Source organism: Felis catus, chromosome C2 (assembly GCF_018350175.1).
Source record: "Felis catus isolate Fca126 chromosome C2, F.catus_Fca126_mat1.0, whole genome shotgun sequence".
NCBI lineage: Eukaryota > Metazoa > Chordata > Mammalia > Carnivora > Felidae > Felis > Felis catus.
Window position 1 is genome coordinate 129807890 of NC_058376.1, and position 16893 is coordinate 129824782.

At 37.1% G+C, this 16893-nt stretch overlaps 2 protein-coding genes across 6 annotated transcripts in view; one reads left to right on the top strand and one right to left on the bottom strand.

Moving 5' to 3' along the window:
* Positions 1-451: 451 nt before the first annotated feature.
* On the bottom strand, positions 452-16115 carry UBA5 (ubiquitin like modifier activating enzyme 5). Of its 4 annotated transcripts, none has more exons than XM_019810699.3 (12): positions 15752-16115; positions 14395-14440; positions 14142-14288; positions 9529-9638; positions 8627-8713; positions 7682-7766; positions 6428-6532; positions 6131-6258; positions 4300-4435; positions 3934-4009; positions 3682-3788; positions 452-3149 (listed from the first exon to the last, which is right to left on the bottom strand). In XM_019810699.3, the coding sequence occupies exons 1-12, from the start codon at positions 15910-15912 to the stop codon at positions 3066-3068; spliced, it is 1272 nt and encodes a 423-aa protein (XP_019666258.1). In that variant the 5' UTR covers positions 15913-16115; the 3' UTR covers positions 452-3065. The 4 variants fall into 4 exon arrangements, with proteins under 4 accessions (XP_019666258.1, XP_003992165.1, XP_019666260.1 ...); XM_003992116.6 differs by having other exon boundaries at positions 14199-14288; positions 15752-16109; XM_019810701.3 differs by lacking the exon at positions 15752-16115 and having other exon boundaries at positions 14204-14288; positions 14395-14411.
* A 33-nt stretch (positions 16116-16148) lies between these two features.
* ACAD11 (acyl-CoA dehydrogenase family member 11) overlaps positions 16149-16893 on the top strand; it is a 93299-nt gene continuing 92554 nt past the window's right edge. The window contains exon 1 of one of the 2 annotated variants that reach the window (XM_003992118.6): positions 16149-16864. In XM_003992118.6, coding sequence (XP_003992167.2) covers positions 16716-16864 — 149 coding nt within the window. In that variant the 5' untranslated portion in view covers positions 16149-16715. The remainder of the gene's footprint in view (positions 16865-16893) is intronic. The other variant, XM_045037594.1, reaches the window with a different exon arrangement.

The window sequence follows — 16893 nt, forward strand, 5'->3', positions numbered from 1 at the left end:
GGTCTCAAGCCCTGTGTCAGGCTCTGTGCTGGGAGTATGGAGCCTGCTTGGGATTCTCTCTCTGCCTTTCCCTGCTCTTTCTCTCTCTCTCAAAATTAAATTTTTTTTAATCTATAAAAAAATAAAATGTAATTATCTAATAGCTAGTAATTTAAAACATTATAAGTAGTAATATTAAGTTTAATGCCTTAAAAAAACTACTTTGTGGGATACCTGAGTGGCTCAGTTGGCTAAGTGTCTGACTTCAGCTCATGTCATGATCTCAAGGTTTGTGGGTTCAAGCCCCATATTGGGGCCTGCTTCAGATTCTGTGTGTCCCTGCTCTCTGCCCCTCCCCTACTCGCGGTCTCTCTCAAAAATGAATAAACATTAAAAAAATTTTTTTAAACTGCTTTTGGAAATAATCTGAGATTAATATTCTAGAAGAACCATGAAAAAAGTAAAAACCAGCAAAAGAATGATATGCATTTATTCTTTGTTCCTACATAATTTGGACTTGAAAACCTTAAGTGGAAACATAATTTATTAAAAGTGACTTGTGGTAAAAATTCATTAATTACAGTTGGGGCTTGAGGACTCCATATATTTCAAGAGATTTAAGTTTAAATATACTTTTGAAAGCTGTATTTTGATCTTACTACTTCTTGTACTGCCAATTCAAATGTTTCTATGTAAAATGCCTACTTAAGATAAAAATTTGCTGAAACAGACATCTATTTGAGGTTCTCAAATAGAACTATTATGTTTACATTGATATACACCTTCACAATGAAAAAGGTAGCTTTGAAACAACTCAATTATACATCTGAATTGGTAGGAACCAAATAATGGTGGTTATAGTTTTCATTAATACTTTACAGAAAAAAATATGGAAAAAATGTGATCGGGGAGGGTTAAATCTTAATATTCTTAAATGGTTACCACCTTTTTGTGTTGTGTCTGTAGGTATTCAAGGAGTATTTTTATGTGAGGAAACCATAATACATATTTTTTTTTACTAAATAAAACATACAAGTAGTACATAAATTAGTCCCCCTTTAACAATGGGGAAGGGAGCTGAATATAATTCTTTTACTACAATTTAAAGCCCTTGTGCTAAGGCAATTTTGGAAGTGTGTTTCCTTCTTTCACGTTTCTAGAAACAGTCGTTTTTAGAAATCTGATCAAACACTGGTTTTATTTAGTAATGTAAAACTCAGTGTTGATTAATTTCTCATTATCAGCTCCTGTAAGTTTTCATGGCAAACAGATTATCAAAAGAGCACTCCACATAGCAAAAGGTACCTGTTACCAGATTTTTTTCTGGTAAAATAATCCAGTAACTATTTTTTAATGGAATATATTAAAGAATTATATAACTTAGATCTAAGATTTGATGCAGTATAAAACACCAGCAGTATGAAATCCTATGTTAAGAGCAGAATAAAAGTATGTTCTTGCTATTATACTCTATCAAACTATACCATTTTTAAATTATAAGCAAAGCCTTCCCAAATCAGTGTACCAGAGGTTCCAAAGGAATGGGATTATTTTAGAAAGACTTTTCTTTTTTGAAATTCAAAACATCTTGAGTAACTAGAAAAAAACTATTTTACACATGAATTCACTGATTTTTTTTGAATTGCAAATGACCTACCAAGGCAACATAAATAAGTTTCAAAGCTAGAAGAACTATCCCCCTACTTTCCAAACTTCACTCTAAACATAAGAATTACTATATGATTCTAGAATCTCAAAACAAATATATTGAACATATTTGATATTTGGGGGTTTCTGAAATCAGTTTTTAGAACTTTATTTTACAAAGGAATACTGCATTTTTCATTTTGTACTAATGTTCTTCCCTAGAAATACAATTTAGATATTACTATCTTCAAAGCAAAAAATCATCAAAATAGCATAGTAGCATCCTACTGATAATGGTTACACATGCATATATATATATATATATATATATATATATATATATATATATATATATTTTTTTTTTTTTTTTTTTTTTTTTTGGTCTCCAAACCATTGGGAATTTATTTATCCAAGGCTCTCTAAACTTTCATTATTTGTATGCAACTCCAAAGAAAACCAGTTTATCAATTTATAACTTAGTGATCATAATCAGGGTAACTGATTCTCTCCCACTGAATAAGTACACATCAGTCATTACAGAGGTTTTTTACGTCTCTCTTATGCCCACAATACAGGATAACTAATTATCTAGAGAATCAAATTTAAATGAAGTATTCCGAAGGTAGCCCATACAATGGGTATAATCTAGAGGATCTTAGCTTAAATTCATTCCTTGCTGCTCAAAATAAAGTACAGTGACTCCAGATATATATGTTCCACAGATGCTATGATTCCTTTTCCTTGGTCAGTGCAGAAATATAATAACTTGTACTTCCTGAAAGTACCTTTTATCTGTTTATCCGTGAAGAAAGTTTCCTTTTATTTGCCTTTGTCTTGTTTTTAATATATAACTTACAGGTTTACAAACTTTTCCAATGACTACATTTCAGCTTGTATTTCATCAGGTAACATTTGAGAGGATATTTTTATTTTATAGGCTAATTATTTTAAATTCACTGTTGGCCAAGTTAATGGTAGTAGTTTTCTTGTAGAGAGTGATTCTAAACACAATGAGTGGAGGCCTGCTAGCTCTAACCAATACAGGTGGTACCCCCTGCCCTGTCTACATTTGAGAACCACATACTACTTTATTGTCCATGGCCTCAGACAACACACCATAAAGAATTACTGGAAAGAAAAGAAACATAGCATATTATTGGTCCATCCTTCCCATCCCTCTCCAAAGGCCAAAACATTTCAGTGGCTAAGTTTTCAAGTTTTCTTAACAGGAATGAAACAGAAGTTTTAGGAGAGTTATTGATTTAGTTGAAGGGAGAAAGTGATAAACGATACAGTACTTTCAAAAAGTGTAACAATTCTGTGAAGATTATGTATCAATTAATGTTGCCCTAAGCTTTGTAAGTTTTTAAGTGATTTTTTTTTTAATTGCAAGGACATTTGCTTAAACTCAGGACATAAAATGTAGGTCAGTCCATTGTCTACATATTCTTCATCTTGGCCATGAGGTCTTCCAAGCTTTCGCCAGAATCTTCCACAGTTACTTCAGCTACAGAATCTTCTTGCTATCAAATGAGGGAAACATAGCGAAAAAATAACCGTCTAAAATTCTTGATGCTTAGGAATATATAATCACTAAGTTTACTATGTTCAACTAGTTTATAAAGTAAACTTTCTTTAATAAATATACCTTCTAATTTTTAGGAGAGACAGTCTTTTACTTTCCCCACCAATATTTTGATTTACAAGGCAGTAATTTCAGTATTCTTAAGATCTCTACTGAAGTGGTATTTTTAAATGGTATTATGGCTAAAATTCTCAATATAAAAAATGATATCTTCATTTAATTAAAACCTACTTGCTCCATTAATGAGTCAATATCACTATTTTAGGTCTATGTTTCAAACAGGTGAAAATGTACTGTATATTTCCACACATTAACACTGAACACCTCTCTCACACATCTTAACTGCTATAGCATAAAATATCCAAATTAGGAAATACTGTATTGGCATTATGAACTAGGATGAAGAGAAAGAAGGTAAGTAGACATTTTCTCTTATCTGACACTTATGGTAAATCAGCTTTTAGGTGTACCTTTTCAGGAATTGTATATGCCACTGTAATTCCTTCAGGTAAGTCAGGAACTGGACCTGAAGAATTCTTCAGTTCCTCTTCTGAAACCTCAGACACCAACTCAATACCTATAGAGTTAAATGTGATATTATAATAGTTTTCAAGGAAATTTAATAAGCAGTAATTATTCAAAGTTTGTATAATTTAATTATATTTTCTCCCATAAGAGATTATGTTTCATGCTGCCATTTCAATTTATAAAAGAATTCCTACCCCACTCATTGTCTTCATGTATTATCTCTTCCTCTTCTTGAACAACCTCTGGTTTGGGCAGTGCTGCTACCTTTTTCTGTAGAAATCAAACAGTATCAAAGTATTCTTACTCATTCTCAGGCCTCTGAAGCATTAATCAAAAATTCAGACAGGCTTTTTATTTTACCAAAGTAAAAAAGGACTTCAAACAAATTTTTTCTCTTTGGTAGCATAGTGAATTTAATTTCTTACTAACATTTACCCCCTAGAGATACAATAAATAAAAATCCAGAATCCATTTATCTTATTTTTCAAATCTAAGTAATTGTTCTAAAATACTGTCCAAACAGTATGACCTCTCATACATTCTGACCAAGTGATGTATACCTTGTATTCTTCCTGCTGTTTCCTGCAATTTCTGTCATCACACTGAGGATTTGGCTTCATGGACATAGTAGGGAAAAAGTCCTGCATTGCATTATATCCAAGGTAAAAACTAACAGTACCAAAATTTAACAAAAACCTAGAAAAGCAAATCAAAGTACACTTAGATAAAGAAACAAACCATAAAAGAACTGAATTTTTAAAAATTGATCTTTAAGTACTTAATGGTTTTTGTGATAAGCAACAGTATTTTAAGTACTGTTGTCAGATTAAAATGTGGAGAAGAATCCCTGAGATTGGTACTACATCTAACTACTTTTTAAAAGTTTTTATATATAACTTACTATAAGGTTAACAATCTTAAATGTACAGGTCAATGAAATTTTCCAAAAGTCTTTACCCATGTAATCACTACCAGATCAAAATATAGAACATTTCCAATATGCCTTAAAGTTCCCTTGTGTTCCCTAACAGTTCTGATTCCTTTTAGAAGCTTACAAAGAGAGGAAAAATCACATACAAAATATAAACAACAAAAGGAAACACATTTGCACTGAGTGTACAAGACAAAAATTGAGCCAATGATATGAAGCAGACAATTCACAGAAAAATGTAAGTGCTCACCCCTTTTCATAAGTAACTGAAAATTAAAATGAAATACCCGTTTTTTACCTATCATACTGACAAAGATTAAAAAGTTTGATAACACCCAATGTTATGAACTGGTATGGGCAAAGCAGGTATTCCTACCCTGTGATAGAAATACACAATCCTTCTGAAGGAGAAATTTAGTAGTATCTGTCAAAATAAATATTGCATAAACTCAGAAATTCCACTTCTAAAAATTCCTTTCTACAAAAACCTAACTTAGAGATATATGTAAGGTGCTATTTGCAGCATTGTTAATAGCAGCAAAAAAATCTGTAAGTAGCTTAAATGTCCATCCATAGGGGGCTGGCTAAATAGGACACGTCCTTAAGAAAATAGTTTGTAGCTATGATTTTTTTTTTTTTTTTTTTTGGAACATACTATAAAATATTTTGTTTGGATAGGGCCTACTGAAGTTTGTACAAGCTATTGCTCTTACATAAAATAGCCCTCGACAGTTGCCTTGAAAGTTCTTAGGTATGCTTTTTGCAATTTCTCTGCTGGTAGCTGACACTTCTGATATCAGGATACCTCCCTGTATCATGTTGCAATTTGTTCTTATACCGGAAGGCTTGGAAACATAACTAAGCTTATTAAAGTTGTAAAGTGAGAAAAAAATGGTCTGAGGAAAGGAACGCCTAAAGGCTTTCTCCTTTTAATAAAATGTGAGTTGACATTAATAAAACTCTTTTACATTCATTTTAGCTGCAAAGGAACCTTTGTCCTTTTTCACTATAGTTTAGATGGTGTGGTTGTGAATATCTTTTTTTTCAGAGAGCAGAGGTATTATCCTTTTAATATTTAATCACATTCATATTATTTTTAGTAAGAGTTAAGTAAAGAAATGTGTTTATGTTCTTTGGTCAAACCTGCAGAGATTTAAATCATTTGGTTAATATTTCATAAACACACCAGTACTACTGTACCATTTAACAAGAGCTATTCTAAATGCACAGAGTAACACACATGTATGTATATTATTAATATGTATGTTTATATTTAAATTAGATATACAATATATGTAAATTCAAAGTATATATATATATATTATACATATATAAAAACCATATGCTGGATTTTAAGAAACTATATACTTAGATGGTAATTCCAATATTTGAAATGCTTTATGAAATATATTTCTATCAAAAGCAAACAAAACTATTCAGAAAAATTTGCTCTCACTCACTTCAACACATTTTGTACCAAGATCCCAGCAACCACTCCCATAGTGGTAGGAAGACTGGCTGCACAAACACCTTCTCGTTTCAGAGTCTTTTCATCAATATTTGCAGCAACCACAAGTGGGGGAGCACACTACATGAAAAATAAAGAAAATATATTTCAAAATGAAAGGGAAAAAGTAAGCAGGTTCAAAATAGTATTCCATCACGTTCAAAGTTTTTATTCCTTGAATTATAATACATATTCAATACAAATACATTTTCAATACTTTAGTTAATAAGCCAAAATGAATCATGCATACCGCAAAACAAGCAGATTCTCCAGGAATTATGAGCTGTATATGCCCTGAAACTGCATTTTCACTGACCCCAGACTCCATCCATGTTTGTCCAAGTTCATTACAAGCCTTAGTAGAAACAGATGAAAACAACAAAAAAAAACAAGAATTAATTTATCAAAAGTTATTTCATGAAAAACTTGAGCTTAACTAAATGATTACCAAAGGGTGTTTTAAATTTTCAAAAGAGGAAAGTTATCAATAATGGAATTCCTTGGCAACTGCCATTCTCTATTTAAAAAGTAAACTGGGGACACCTCGATTCCTCAGTGGGTTGAGCATCCAACTCTTGGTTTCAGTTCAGGTCATGATTCCAGGGTCGTGGGATTGAGCTCCATCTCAGGCTTCATGCTGAGCACTGAATGGAGCCTTAAGATATTCTCTCTCTCTCTCTGTCTCTCTCTGTCTCTCTGTCTCTCTCTCTCTCTCCCCCTTTGCCCACCCCACCTCCACTCTAAATTTTTAAAACATTTTTTTAAAAAGTAAACTGACAGCATTCAAGTAAGCAGCCAATAAATATTTAATTAAATTGAGTGATTAAGTTTATTGTATTTCTGATTGTAAAAATTCATTTTTCTAAAATAATTTCAGCAACAAAAAACTGCAAAATACCTTCTGAAAAACTGAAACCACAGTAATTCCAAAGAATTGTTTTATTTCTGAGAAACAAGGTTTGTAAGCAATGTATACACATTTATATCTTAAAAAATAAAGTAAAATATTAAAGCCAATGCTAACATAGAATAACACATTTTAAGATAGTCATTTATTTTAAAAATTGTACATCAGAAGTATCTACTATTTATAATTTCCTCTACTGGCATAATAAAGAATAGGATACTGAAACATAAGCCACACCAGCAAAGCTAGAGAGGCCCCACAACTATTAGAATAAAACTTTTTTAAATGTCTATTTTATTTTCAGAGAGAGAGAGAGAGGACGAGCAAAGGAGGGGCAGAGGATGCTAAGTAGACTTCACTGTCACCATGGAGTCTGACGTGGGGCTCAAACTCATACACCGCGAGATCATGACCTGAGCTGAAATTGAGAGTGGACACTCAACCAACTGAGCCACCTAGGCACACTAGAATAAATTTTAAAAGTAGGCTAAGAGAACATTAAAAATTAATGAAACACATTATAAAAGGGTTTAAATACAGAACTATACAAGAAAACAGATGAATGAGTATAACATCTTATACAATAGGAATACTCACTGTATTTATTGTCATTCGAGCTTCAAAATTGTCCACACAGCTAAGAACTAGGTCAACGGGTTTTCCCTCTTCTAATCCACCATTACTAGGTAAAGAAAATAAATTTTATTTGGGGAGGAAAAAGAAATCAGGACACAAAATACACTCTAATTTGTTTAGTCATACATTTATGCTTTCAGTAAATGTTTGAGTACAGTTAAGGCATAGTATTTAATGTTAAAGATCCAGTATGTATTGAGTAACTAATATGTATATAACATCATGATACTACAGTGCTTCTCACAGAAGACACAAGAAGTATAAAGTCTGTTCACAAAAGTTACCATTTCCCCATCAGCTTTCATAGACTTTTATTCCTTTTTCACTCCAAATGTAAATGTAATAAAAATTGAATACAATTCAGTATCTCAGTGTTGTTACAATCTGGAGAAAACCACCTTCACATAGAAATATAATCTAGAACACAGAACTTATAGTTGAGGATCCCTTGTTATAACACCATAACAACAGAGTTTTTGATTTTTGATTGTTGTTACTATTGTCTTTGGACAGCATTTACTTTTTACTGAGTTACTAACACATAAAAATTACCTACTTTAAAAACAAAAATATATATCAAATCTACCAACTCGCTGAATTAAACATCAGATTTTTTTTATTAAAAAACTTTTTTTTAATGTTTACTTATTTTTGAAAGACAGAACCCAAGCAGGGGAAGGGCAAAGAAAGAGCAAGACACAGAATCTGAAAGAGGCTCCAGGCTCTGAGCTGTCAGCACAGAGCCCCACATGGGGTTCGAACTTATGAACCATGAGATCATGACCTGAGCCAAAGTCAGATGCTTAACTAACTGAGCCTCTCAGGTGCCCCAACATCAGTGGTTTTCTAATAATACTTGTTTAACTGAGCTGGACACTGTACAAAATATTCATAGTAAAATTTTACCTTATTCTATCCATGAAATGTTGAAAGTTTTCTACTGTGGTTATATTGTAGTTGTGTACTTCAAAAAGAACATCTGGATTAATGTTCCTAAGAGGGAAAAAGGGAATGATTATAAAAACTACTAGTAGGAATATTAAGAGAAAACAGGAAAAAGAACTGAAAAAGCTAAAGATCATGTAACAGAAGTAAGAAAAATGGAATTCAAGCTATTCAAAGAAAATCTAAAGTCCTCTTCTACCTCTTGTGCCCCACTCCAAGGAGAAGACTACATTCAAAACATGTTGACTGCAGGATTACAGAAATGTTCCCACCATCTATGTGCTGGGAATTAAGCCTTTAACACCTAGGTGAGCTATAGCCTAGCCTGACAAAAGAACTTCTTTGTTCCGTATTTCAGTGAAAGAAGTTTGGGGTCACAAAGAAACTTCCTAGAATAAGGATTGGCAAGGTATGGCCCTGGGGCCAAGTATGACCTGCCACCTGTTTTTGTTTTTCCGAGGTCTGCAAGCTAAGAACGGTTTTTACATTTTTAAATGGTGGCAGGAGAAAAAGAACAGAACGATATTTCATAACATGCTAAAATTACACGGAATTTAAACTTACGAGTCCATAAACAAAGTTTTATTGGAGCACAGCCACGTTCATTCATTTTTGTATTGCCTATAGCAGCTATCACACTACAACTACATGACTTGAGGGCAGTTTCATAGTGGGCCCTCAAAGCCTACAATATTTACTATCTAGCCCTATCTGAAAAAGGTTGCCAACACAGTATCAAGAGGTAAGAGAATTGATGTGAAACCTGCATTTCTGTAAAGAAAAATTCATGCATTAGGTTAACTTATACAAAATATGCAAACTAAGATGTCACTAAAGATGTCTTTAATCACTATTCCATTTACCTCAAAGTATATTCTGCTGCTTGAACTTTACTTAATCCTGCTTGATGAGGTTGGAAGAAAAGTCTATTCATATTGGCCAGTTCCACCTTGTCATAGTCAAAGAGTAGCAACTAAAATGAAAATAGTGGTATTTTGATGAAAAACATACCAAGAAATAAACTACAAATAACAAAGAATTAGTGGACTTTACATTTGATGGGTTTAACAGAAATAATACCAGCTAACTCTAAAATACTAGGTGCCATATATTAACTCATTTAATGCTCCCATGACTTAAGTATATGGGGACTTTAATTCTCCTTTATAAATGAAACAACTACAGCACATGTTCAAAAACCTCATTCAGCTAATATATGCAGAAATGCAAATTCAGGCATTATCAATCCAGCATCTGCACCCTAACATTTACTGCCTCTCCAAATGATCCACTGAGAAATTAATGTTTATTCCATTTCATTCCAATTGTTTACTAAAGGCCAAGAACACATTAGATGAATGAAATTTTAAAATAAGATAAAAACAGGGGCGCCTGGGTGGCTCAGTCGGTTGAGTGTCTGACTTTGGCTCAGGTCATGATCTCGCAGTCTGTGAGTTAGAGCCCAATGTCAGGCTCTGCGCTGACAGCTTAGGGCCTGGAGCCTGCTTCGGATTCTGTATCTCCCTCTTTCTCTGCCCCTCCCCTGCTCATGCTCTGTCAAAAATAAATAAAACATTAAAAAAATAAAATAATATAAAATAAAATAAGATAAGATAAGATAAGATAAGATAAGATAAAAACAAATGCCATAACTTAAAACTATAGTATAACATGACTCCTTTTGTGACTATGACACCATACATAACCACAGCTAAAACATTACTCCAAAGTATATTTAGGCATGACAACATTTCACATACATACACACACACACACACACACACACACACACACACACACACACACACACCTTTTTAAAGATCCCATTTCCTATCAGTAAGAACAGGTTGCACCCAAAGATTTCTAAGGACCCTTTCTTAATCTAAAATCCTGTGACTTCTTAATACAATTCTCAGCATCCTAAATTTAATAACAAAAACAAAAATGGGGAGAAGGGCAGGGCAAGCATAGATGCAAGGGCTACAGCAGTGGCTAAGGGGGACTGTGGCTTGTGGTGCAACTGTCCTATGCATGGCTAAAATTACAAAAAAAAAAAAAAGAAGAAGAAGGGGGGATCTTATTAACAACAAAATTAACTCATCCTACAGAACATCTAGGTAACCCTTAGTATCTTGCTAGAAAATATACCACCTCTGTCCCCTGTGGTAATTTTCTGACCCGACTTAAGAGTCTCCAAAATAAAGTTTATTTTAGCTCATTCAACAATATTTATTCGGTCAGGCCAAGTATTAAATTTTACTCTTCAGCCTTGTAGCTGGTTTATAAGGTGCAGGAAATCCCAAATTTGGGGTTAGGAGGTGTGAGTTGTAGCTCTGTCACTAATAAGCTCTTATCATGGATAAGTCACTCACATTTTAGGCCTGTATCTTCAATAAAGCAGCTAATCTAGATCTGATGGTCCAAGGCACCACAAAGTATTCCAGAAACTTTCAGGGGTGAGAAGTGGGCTCTAAGTCTCCAATTCTCCACTTCCCTACTTAACCCCACGAATTAGCTTCTTGTTTATCTGTTTTACATACTGAAAAAAGAGTTCTGAAACTTACGTACGTACATCCTTAACTTACAAACTTGAGTGTACACTGGCATCATTTAAAAAATACTGATGTCTGGGTCCCATCCCCAGAAATTCTGATTCTATTCCAGTTTGGACGTCAAAATTTTGAACTTCCCAGGGGATTCCAATTACAGCAATATTTGGTAACTACTGTTCTAGATCCTGGCTACTCGAAACGTGGCCTGTGCAAGCAGCATCAGCAGCACCTGGAGCTCGTCAGAAATACAGGAGCAGTGTCCCAACTTTAACATGCATGTGGATCATCTGGAGATTTGTTAAAATAACAGATTCTGATTCATCACATCTGGAAGGGTCTGGAAGTCTTCGTTTCTAACAAACTCCCAGGTGATGCTGATGCTACTAATTTGGACATCAGCCTGAGTAGCAAGGATCTAGCAGTTCTTTTTTTTTTTTTTTAAGTTTGTTTATTACAAGAGAGAGAGAGCACAGCATGAGCCAGGGAGCCAGGGAGGGGCAGAAGGGTGGGCAGCGGGGGAAAGACAGAATCCCAAGCAGGCTCTGTGCTGTCAGCACACAGAGCCCAACTCAGGGCTCAATCTCACAAACTATGAGATCATGACTTGAGCCAAAATCAAGAGTCAAATGCTTACTGAGCCACCCAGATGCGCCAAGGATCTAGCAGTTCTTAAAGTCTGTCCTTCCCCTACCCCCACTAGGAACATCAGAATCACCTGGGAATTTGTTTGAAATTCCAATTCCAATCGAAACCTAAAGAATCAAAACCACCAGGGTAGGGTCTGGCAATCTATGTTTTAAGAAGCCTTCCAAGTGATTCTGATGCACACTCAAACCTGAGAAACTCATTATCTAGGATATCTACTATCCTAGGTCAATCAGCCAGGGTTCTTATGTCAGTTCTAAGCAATTGGTGGCTGGCTTTTGTAAACCTCTTGAAAAGCTTTAAAAGGTTAATAAACATTTTCAGTATTTTTGTATTGCCTTTTCTATATTGATAAATGAATGCCAACTTTGAAACTACTTTAAGAATTTGGGGCATGGCAGGGGGAGGGGGGCACCTAGGTGGCCCTATCAGTTAAGCATCTGACTCTTGATTTTGGCTCAAGTTCACAGTCTTATGGTTCTTGAGATCCAGCCCCACCTCAGCTCTGCTCTGCACCTGACTACTCAAAGCTTGCTTGTGATTCTCTCTCTCCCCCTCTCTCTTTGCCCCTCCCCCTGCTCACTCGAATACTCCCTCTCTTTTTCTCTCTCAAATAAATTTAAATGCATACATAAACTTTAAAAAAATAATTTGGGGTATGGGATGGACCAACATATTAAAAAGCACTGATAAACTTTGTGGGGAAAATATCTGCTTTATCAAAATGACAAAGGGGTGAAAATTGTGGAATGTTTTGGTATTCAACCACTAGGAATGTAACATCATGGACTTTGGCTTTATAAATCTGAAATTGGTAGGTATAATTTCTAGTATAAGATTACCTTTTTCCTACCCACAACCTACATCAATTTTAGGAAAAAAGTAAAAAAAAGAAAGTATAAGTTAAAAAAAAATGTATAGGTTAAAAAAATCTAAAGGGATACCTAGCTGGCTCAGTCGGTAAACTGTGGAACTCCTAATTTCCGGGTTGTGAGTTCTAGCCCCATGTTGGGTGTAGACATTACTTAAAAATAAAATCTTGAATTAAAACAAAACAACATACATACAAAAAACAACCTAGAGCATTTTCCAGTTCAATTTCAAGAGTAAGAGAGGTATTTATTTTATAACTGGAAGTTTTTCTATCTTAATCCTCCTCACCTATCTCACCCATCTTCCCAACCCACTTCCCCTCTGGCAACCACCAGTTCTCTCTCTGTATTTAACAGATTTTGTTTGTTTATTAGATTACATGTAGAAGTGAAATCATATAGTATTTGTCTTCCTCATAAATGGCAAGATTTCATAAGGCTAACATTCCATTTTACACTCACAGACCCTACATCTTCTTTATCCATTCATCTATCTAGGGACACTTGGGCTGGCTGCTTCCATATCTTGACTATTGTAAATAAGGCTGCTGTAAACACAGGGGTACATATATCTTTTCAAATTATTTTTCTTTGGGTAAAAATAAGACCTGGAGTTGAAAAGTACAGCATAGAGAATATAGTTAATAATATTGGAATAACATTGTATGGTGACAGCTGGTAACTATACTTATGATAAGCAATCAGTAATGTATAAAACTGTTGGATTACTATGTTGTACACCTGAAACTAATACAACCTTGTCAACTAAAAGGTTTAAAAGTATTTCTGAATAAGTTAATAAAAGGCCACTATTCTTAGGGGAAAAAAAGTAAGAAAGGTACATGCTTTCTAGTTCATCTTGTATAAAGCATGTTTAAAAAATATTTGTTAGGGGCGCCTGGGTTGCTCAGTTGGTTGAGCATCCAACTTCGTCTCAGGTCATGATCTCGTGGTTAGTGAGTTCAAGCCTCTTACTGGGTTCTGTGCTGACAGCTCAGAGTCTGGAGCCTGCTTCGGATATTCCTTGTTTTATTAGCATTTATTAGCATTAATATCACCTTCCATTTGGGTGGTATTATGTCTTTTTTTTTTAAGTTTATTCTTTTTTTTGAGAGAGAGGAGAGAGAGAGTGAGCAGGGGAGGGGCAGAGAGACAGAGAAAGAGAGAGAGAGAATCCCAGGCAAGCTCCACATCGTCAGAGAGGATCCCGATGTGGAGCTCAAACCCACAAACTGTGAGATCATGACCTGAACTGAAATCAAGAGTCAGACACTTAACCGACTGAGCCACCCAGGTGCCCCTGGATATGGTTACGTCTTAACTCCTTTGGGTAGAAAGAACAATCCGAATAAATACACCACAAATCAATAAACCATTAGTAATGAGGAAAAAATTCCTAATTTGTACCTGATTCACTCCATAAGTGAGTAGTTCCCTACATGACAAGGAGAGAAATGTTTTTACCTTACCAATGCCACATCTTGTCAGCATTTCAGCAGTCACACTACCAACTCCACCAACACCTACTATTGCTATAGCAAAGGTACGGATTTTCTGTGAAATGCAAAATTATACATTTGTTGGTTAACTTTTCATCAAAAATGTCAGAAATTTTCATTTACTGAAATCATCTTCGAAAACTTGGAAAGGTTTATCATACCTCATAGTCATTTACAATCCCCATTCGTTTCAATGCCATCAGGCGGCTTAAAACAAAAAAAGTTTTAAATTACAATCTTTTAATATGTGATATAAACATACATCATCCCAGAAAAACACAAACTCAATCACTACTAATGCTTTAAAAGAAATCTTTCAGCCTGCCTTTACCAGGTGAGACTAAATCACCTGGGAAACTTTAAAAACACCCATGCCTGAAGATCCTTCCAAGTGTATGTAGCCTGTGCAACAAGATTTTTTAAAAATGCACCTCAGATGTTCTAATGGGCAGCCAAGGTCAAAAACAATTGACTTAAATGTTAAGTGTCTAGATGAGGCAGGTCAAAGTAAAATTTCAACATTTTCCCATGCTTTCTTAGCATATGTATTTAACATTTAACACTCAGATTAATGTTTAACATCAGTTGTATCTGCCCAAAACGGATGACGTCTACTTTTAGTAAGCACCTACTGTATGCCAAGGACTCTAAGAGGTGCTCTACCTCGTTAGTCTGCTCTGTTATCTTGAGTTCAATGTGTGTGTGTGTGTGTGTGTGTGTGTGTGTGTGTGTGTGTGTGTGTATTTAAACCCATATACATAAAATTCCCATTCATTTACACTTTAAAGAGTCAAATACTTCTACCAGGCTTGCTAAAATTCTGCAAGCTCCTGGCCCCCACGTCCCTTTTCCTCTCCTTCCTCGTTTTCACATCTCTAAATAGCATGCTAACGTTGTTACTTCTGGATTTTCAGTTTTAGGTATTATTTGAACATTCACTCGTACCATTCGTCCCTACTAAACACATATTTCCCATGGTTGCTCAGCTACTAAGAGTTGGGATTTGAATCGAATCAATCTGGTTCTAGAGACCTTCCTCTTAATCCCTGCACTGTATCGAGCCAGCTGACAGTATTGGTAAAGTCAAACAGCTTTAAAACTAAAGCTAATTGTGCTTTCCCACCACGCCCCCAATTTTGAAATTTTGAGAAGCCTTTATGAAACTCGAAGTCTATGCTTAGCGGGTTTTATATTTAATATCTTCTGAAAGTTATTACTATCAGTTTTATGCACAACGAGGCAGACTAAAAACAGAGGGAGGGACGTTAGGAAACCGGCCGCGTGTCCTCAGCCGGCCCGCGAGCAGCCACCATATGGCTGATTCGCTCGGGTTTTGTTTCTTAAGAGGAAGAATACCGAGTAGTACTGAGACTTGGCCCCCGGCGTTTGGGAACAGAACTCAAGAAGAGGAAGGTGGGCGGCGGTGTGAGCTGCACAGGAAGGGAGCGCCTCACTCCTGACCACCCGGAGACCTTGACCTCGCCCCCTCGCCGGCCTCCCACCCGCAACGCAGATCACCTGTAAGGATTGGAGTCCACCACCTCCGGGCTCATCTTCTCGATGCGGACCCGGCCGCCGCCTCCGTCGCCGCCCCCCAAGGCCCGCCGACTCCTCTCCTGTGCCAGTTCCCGCTCCAGCTCCTCCACCCGCTGCTGCAGCCGCTCCACAGACTCGGCCATGGCTGGGACGCCGGCCGCCAACGTTCCCAGCCCCGGCCTTCGCCGTCGCCTCCGCCCCACGCTGCTAGGCCTGCTGGGCCCGCGAGGGGTAAGCGAGAAGGCACCTAGCCGCGGCCTTGCTAGCCCAGAACCCTGGGGAAGTGTTCCCACCGCCTCACGAACGACACGTCGCCGCCGCTCCCGGGGTCCGGCCGCTGTACCGCTTCCGGTGCGTTGCTGTCACCGCTCCCCCTCAGAAAAAAACCCGCTCCTCTTTGCTTCCTTCTTCGCCCGGTCCTAACAGACCCGGCCGCACCAGGGCCAGAGCTCTTAGCGACCGGAGCCGGCGGCCTCTGATGGTGCCTTTCCAGCCGGGCGGTTAGGAGAAACACCCAGGATCGTTTATTCCTGGGCCCAAGGTCTCGACGGGCCCATTTCTGAACCGGACCCAGTAGGTCTTTTCCGCCTGTCGGTTCGTGAAATTTGGAGGTAGAAGAGGCCTCTTCATATTAGGAGCGATTAACGTGGCTTTGCCTTCTTCAGAAGAGCGGCCTCCAGCTGCGAGGCTGACTGAAATTGTTAAATGCGAGCACACGGAGGTCATCTCCCACAACCCGACTAGAGCCTGAATGACCAGATTCAGGGACCAATGTTGTTCAACCATGGTGCCCAGAGATGTGTGTGATTGGCAGGAGAGGCGGGGCCACCCCCGCCCCGTCGCGTTGGGACCTCGCCCCCAAGCCGTGGAGTAGCATTCCTCAGGCCAGAGGTCTCAGCGCGGAAGGCCTGTGGATTCTGCATCTAGGCGGCCGGCAGAGGCAGTCATGGAGGGCGGTGCCTCCCTCGAGCCCGAGACCACCGAAGTGCTACCCCAGCACAAGTTCGACACTGGGTCCCTGGAGGCCTATCTAAACCAGCACTTGCCTGGCTTTGGGGCCGAGCCAGAGGCCCACCTGACCGTTGCTCAATACAGGTATCGACGCCGGCCTTCTCCTCCAGCGG

Bases quoted from the DNA above. Each gene is read 5' to 3' on its own strand.
- UBA5 (XM_019810699.3), bottom strand. From the start codon at position 15,912: ATGGCCGAGTCTGTGGAGCGGCTGCAGCAGCGGGTGGAGGAGCTGGAG. The intron at 14,289-14,394 runs GTATGATAAACC...TGCATTTCACAG, and splicing joins GGATTGTAAATGACTATGAG to AAAATCCGTACCTTTGCTAT. The intron at 3,150-3,681 runs GTACACCTAAAA...CTCATTTGATAG, and splicing joins CATATACAATTCCTGAAAAG to CAAGAAGATTCTGTAGCTGA.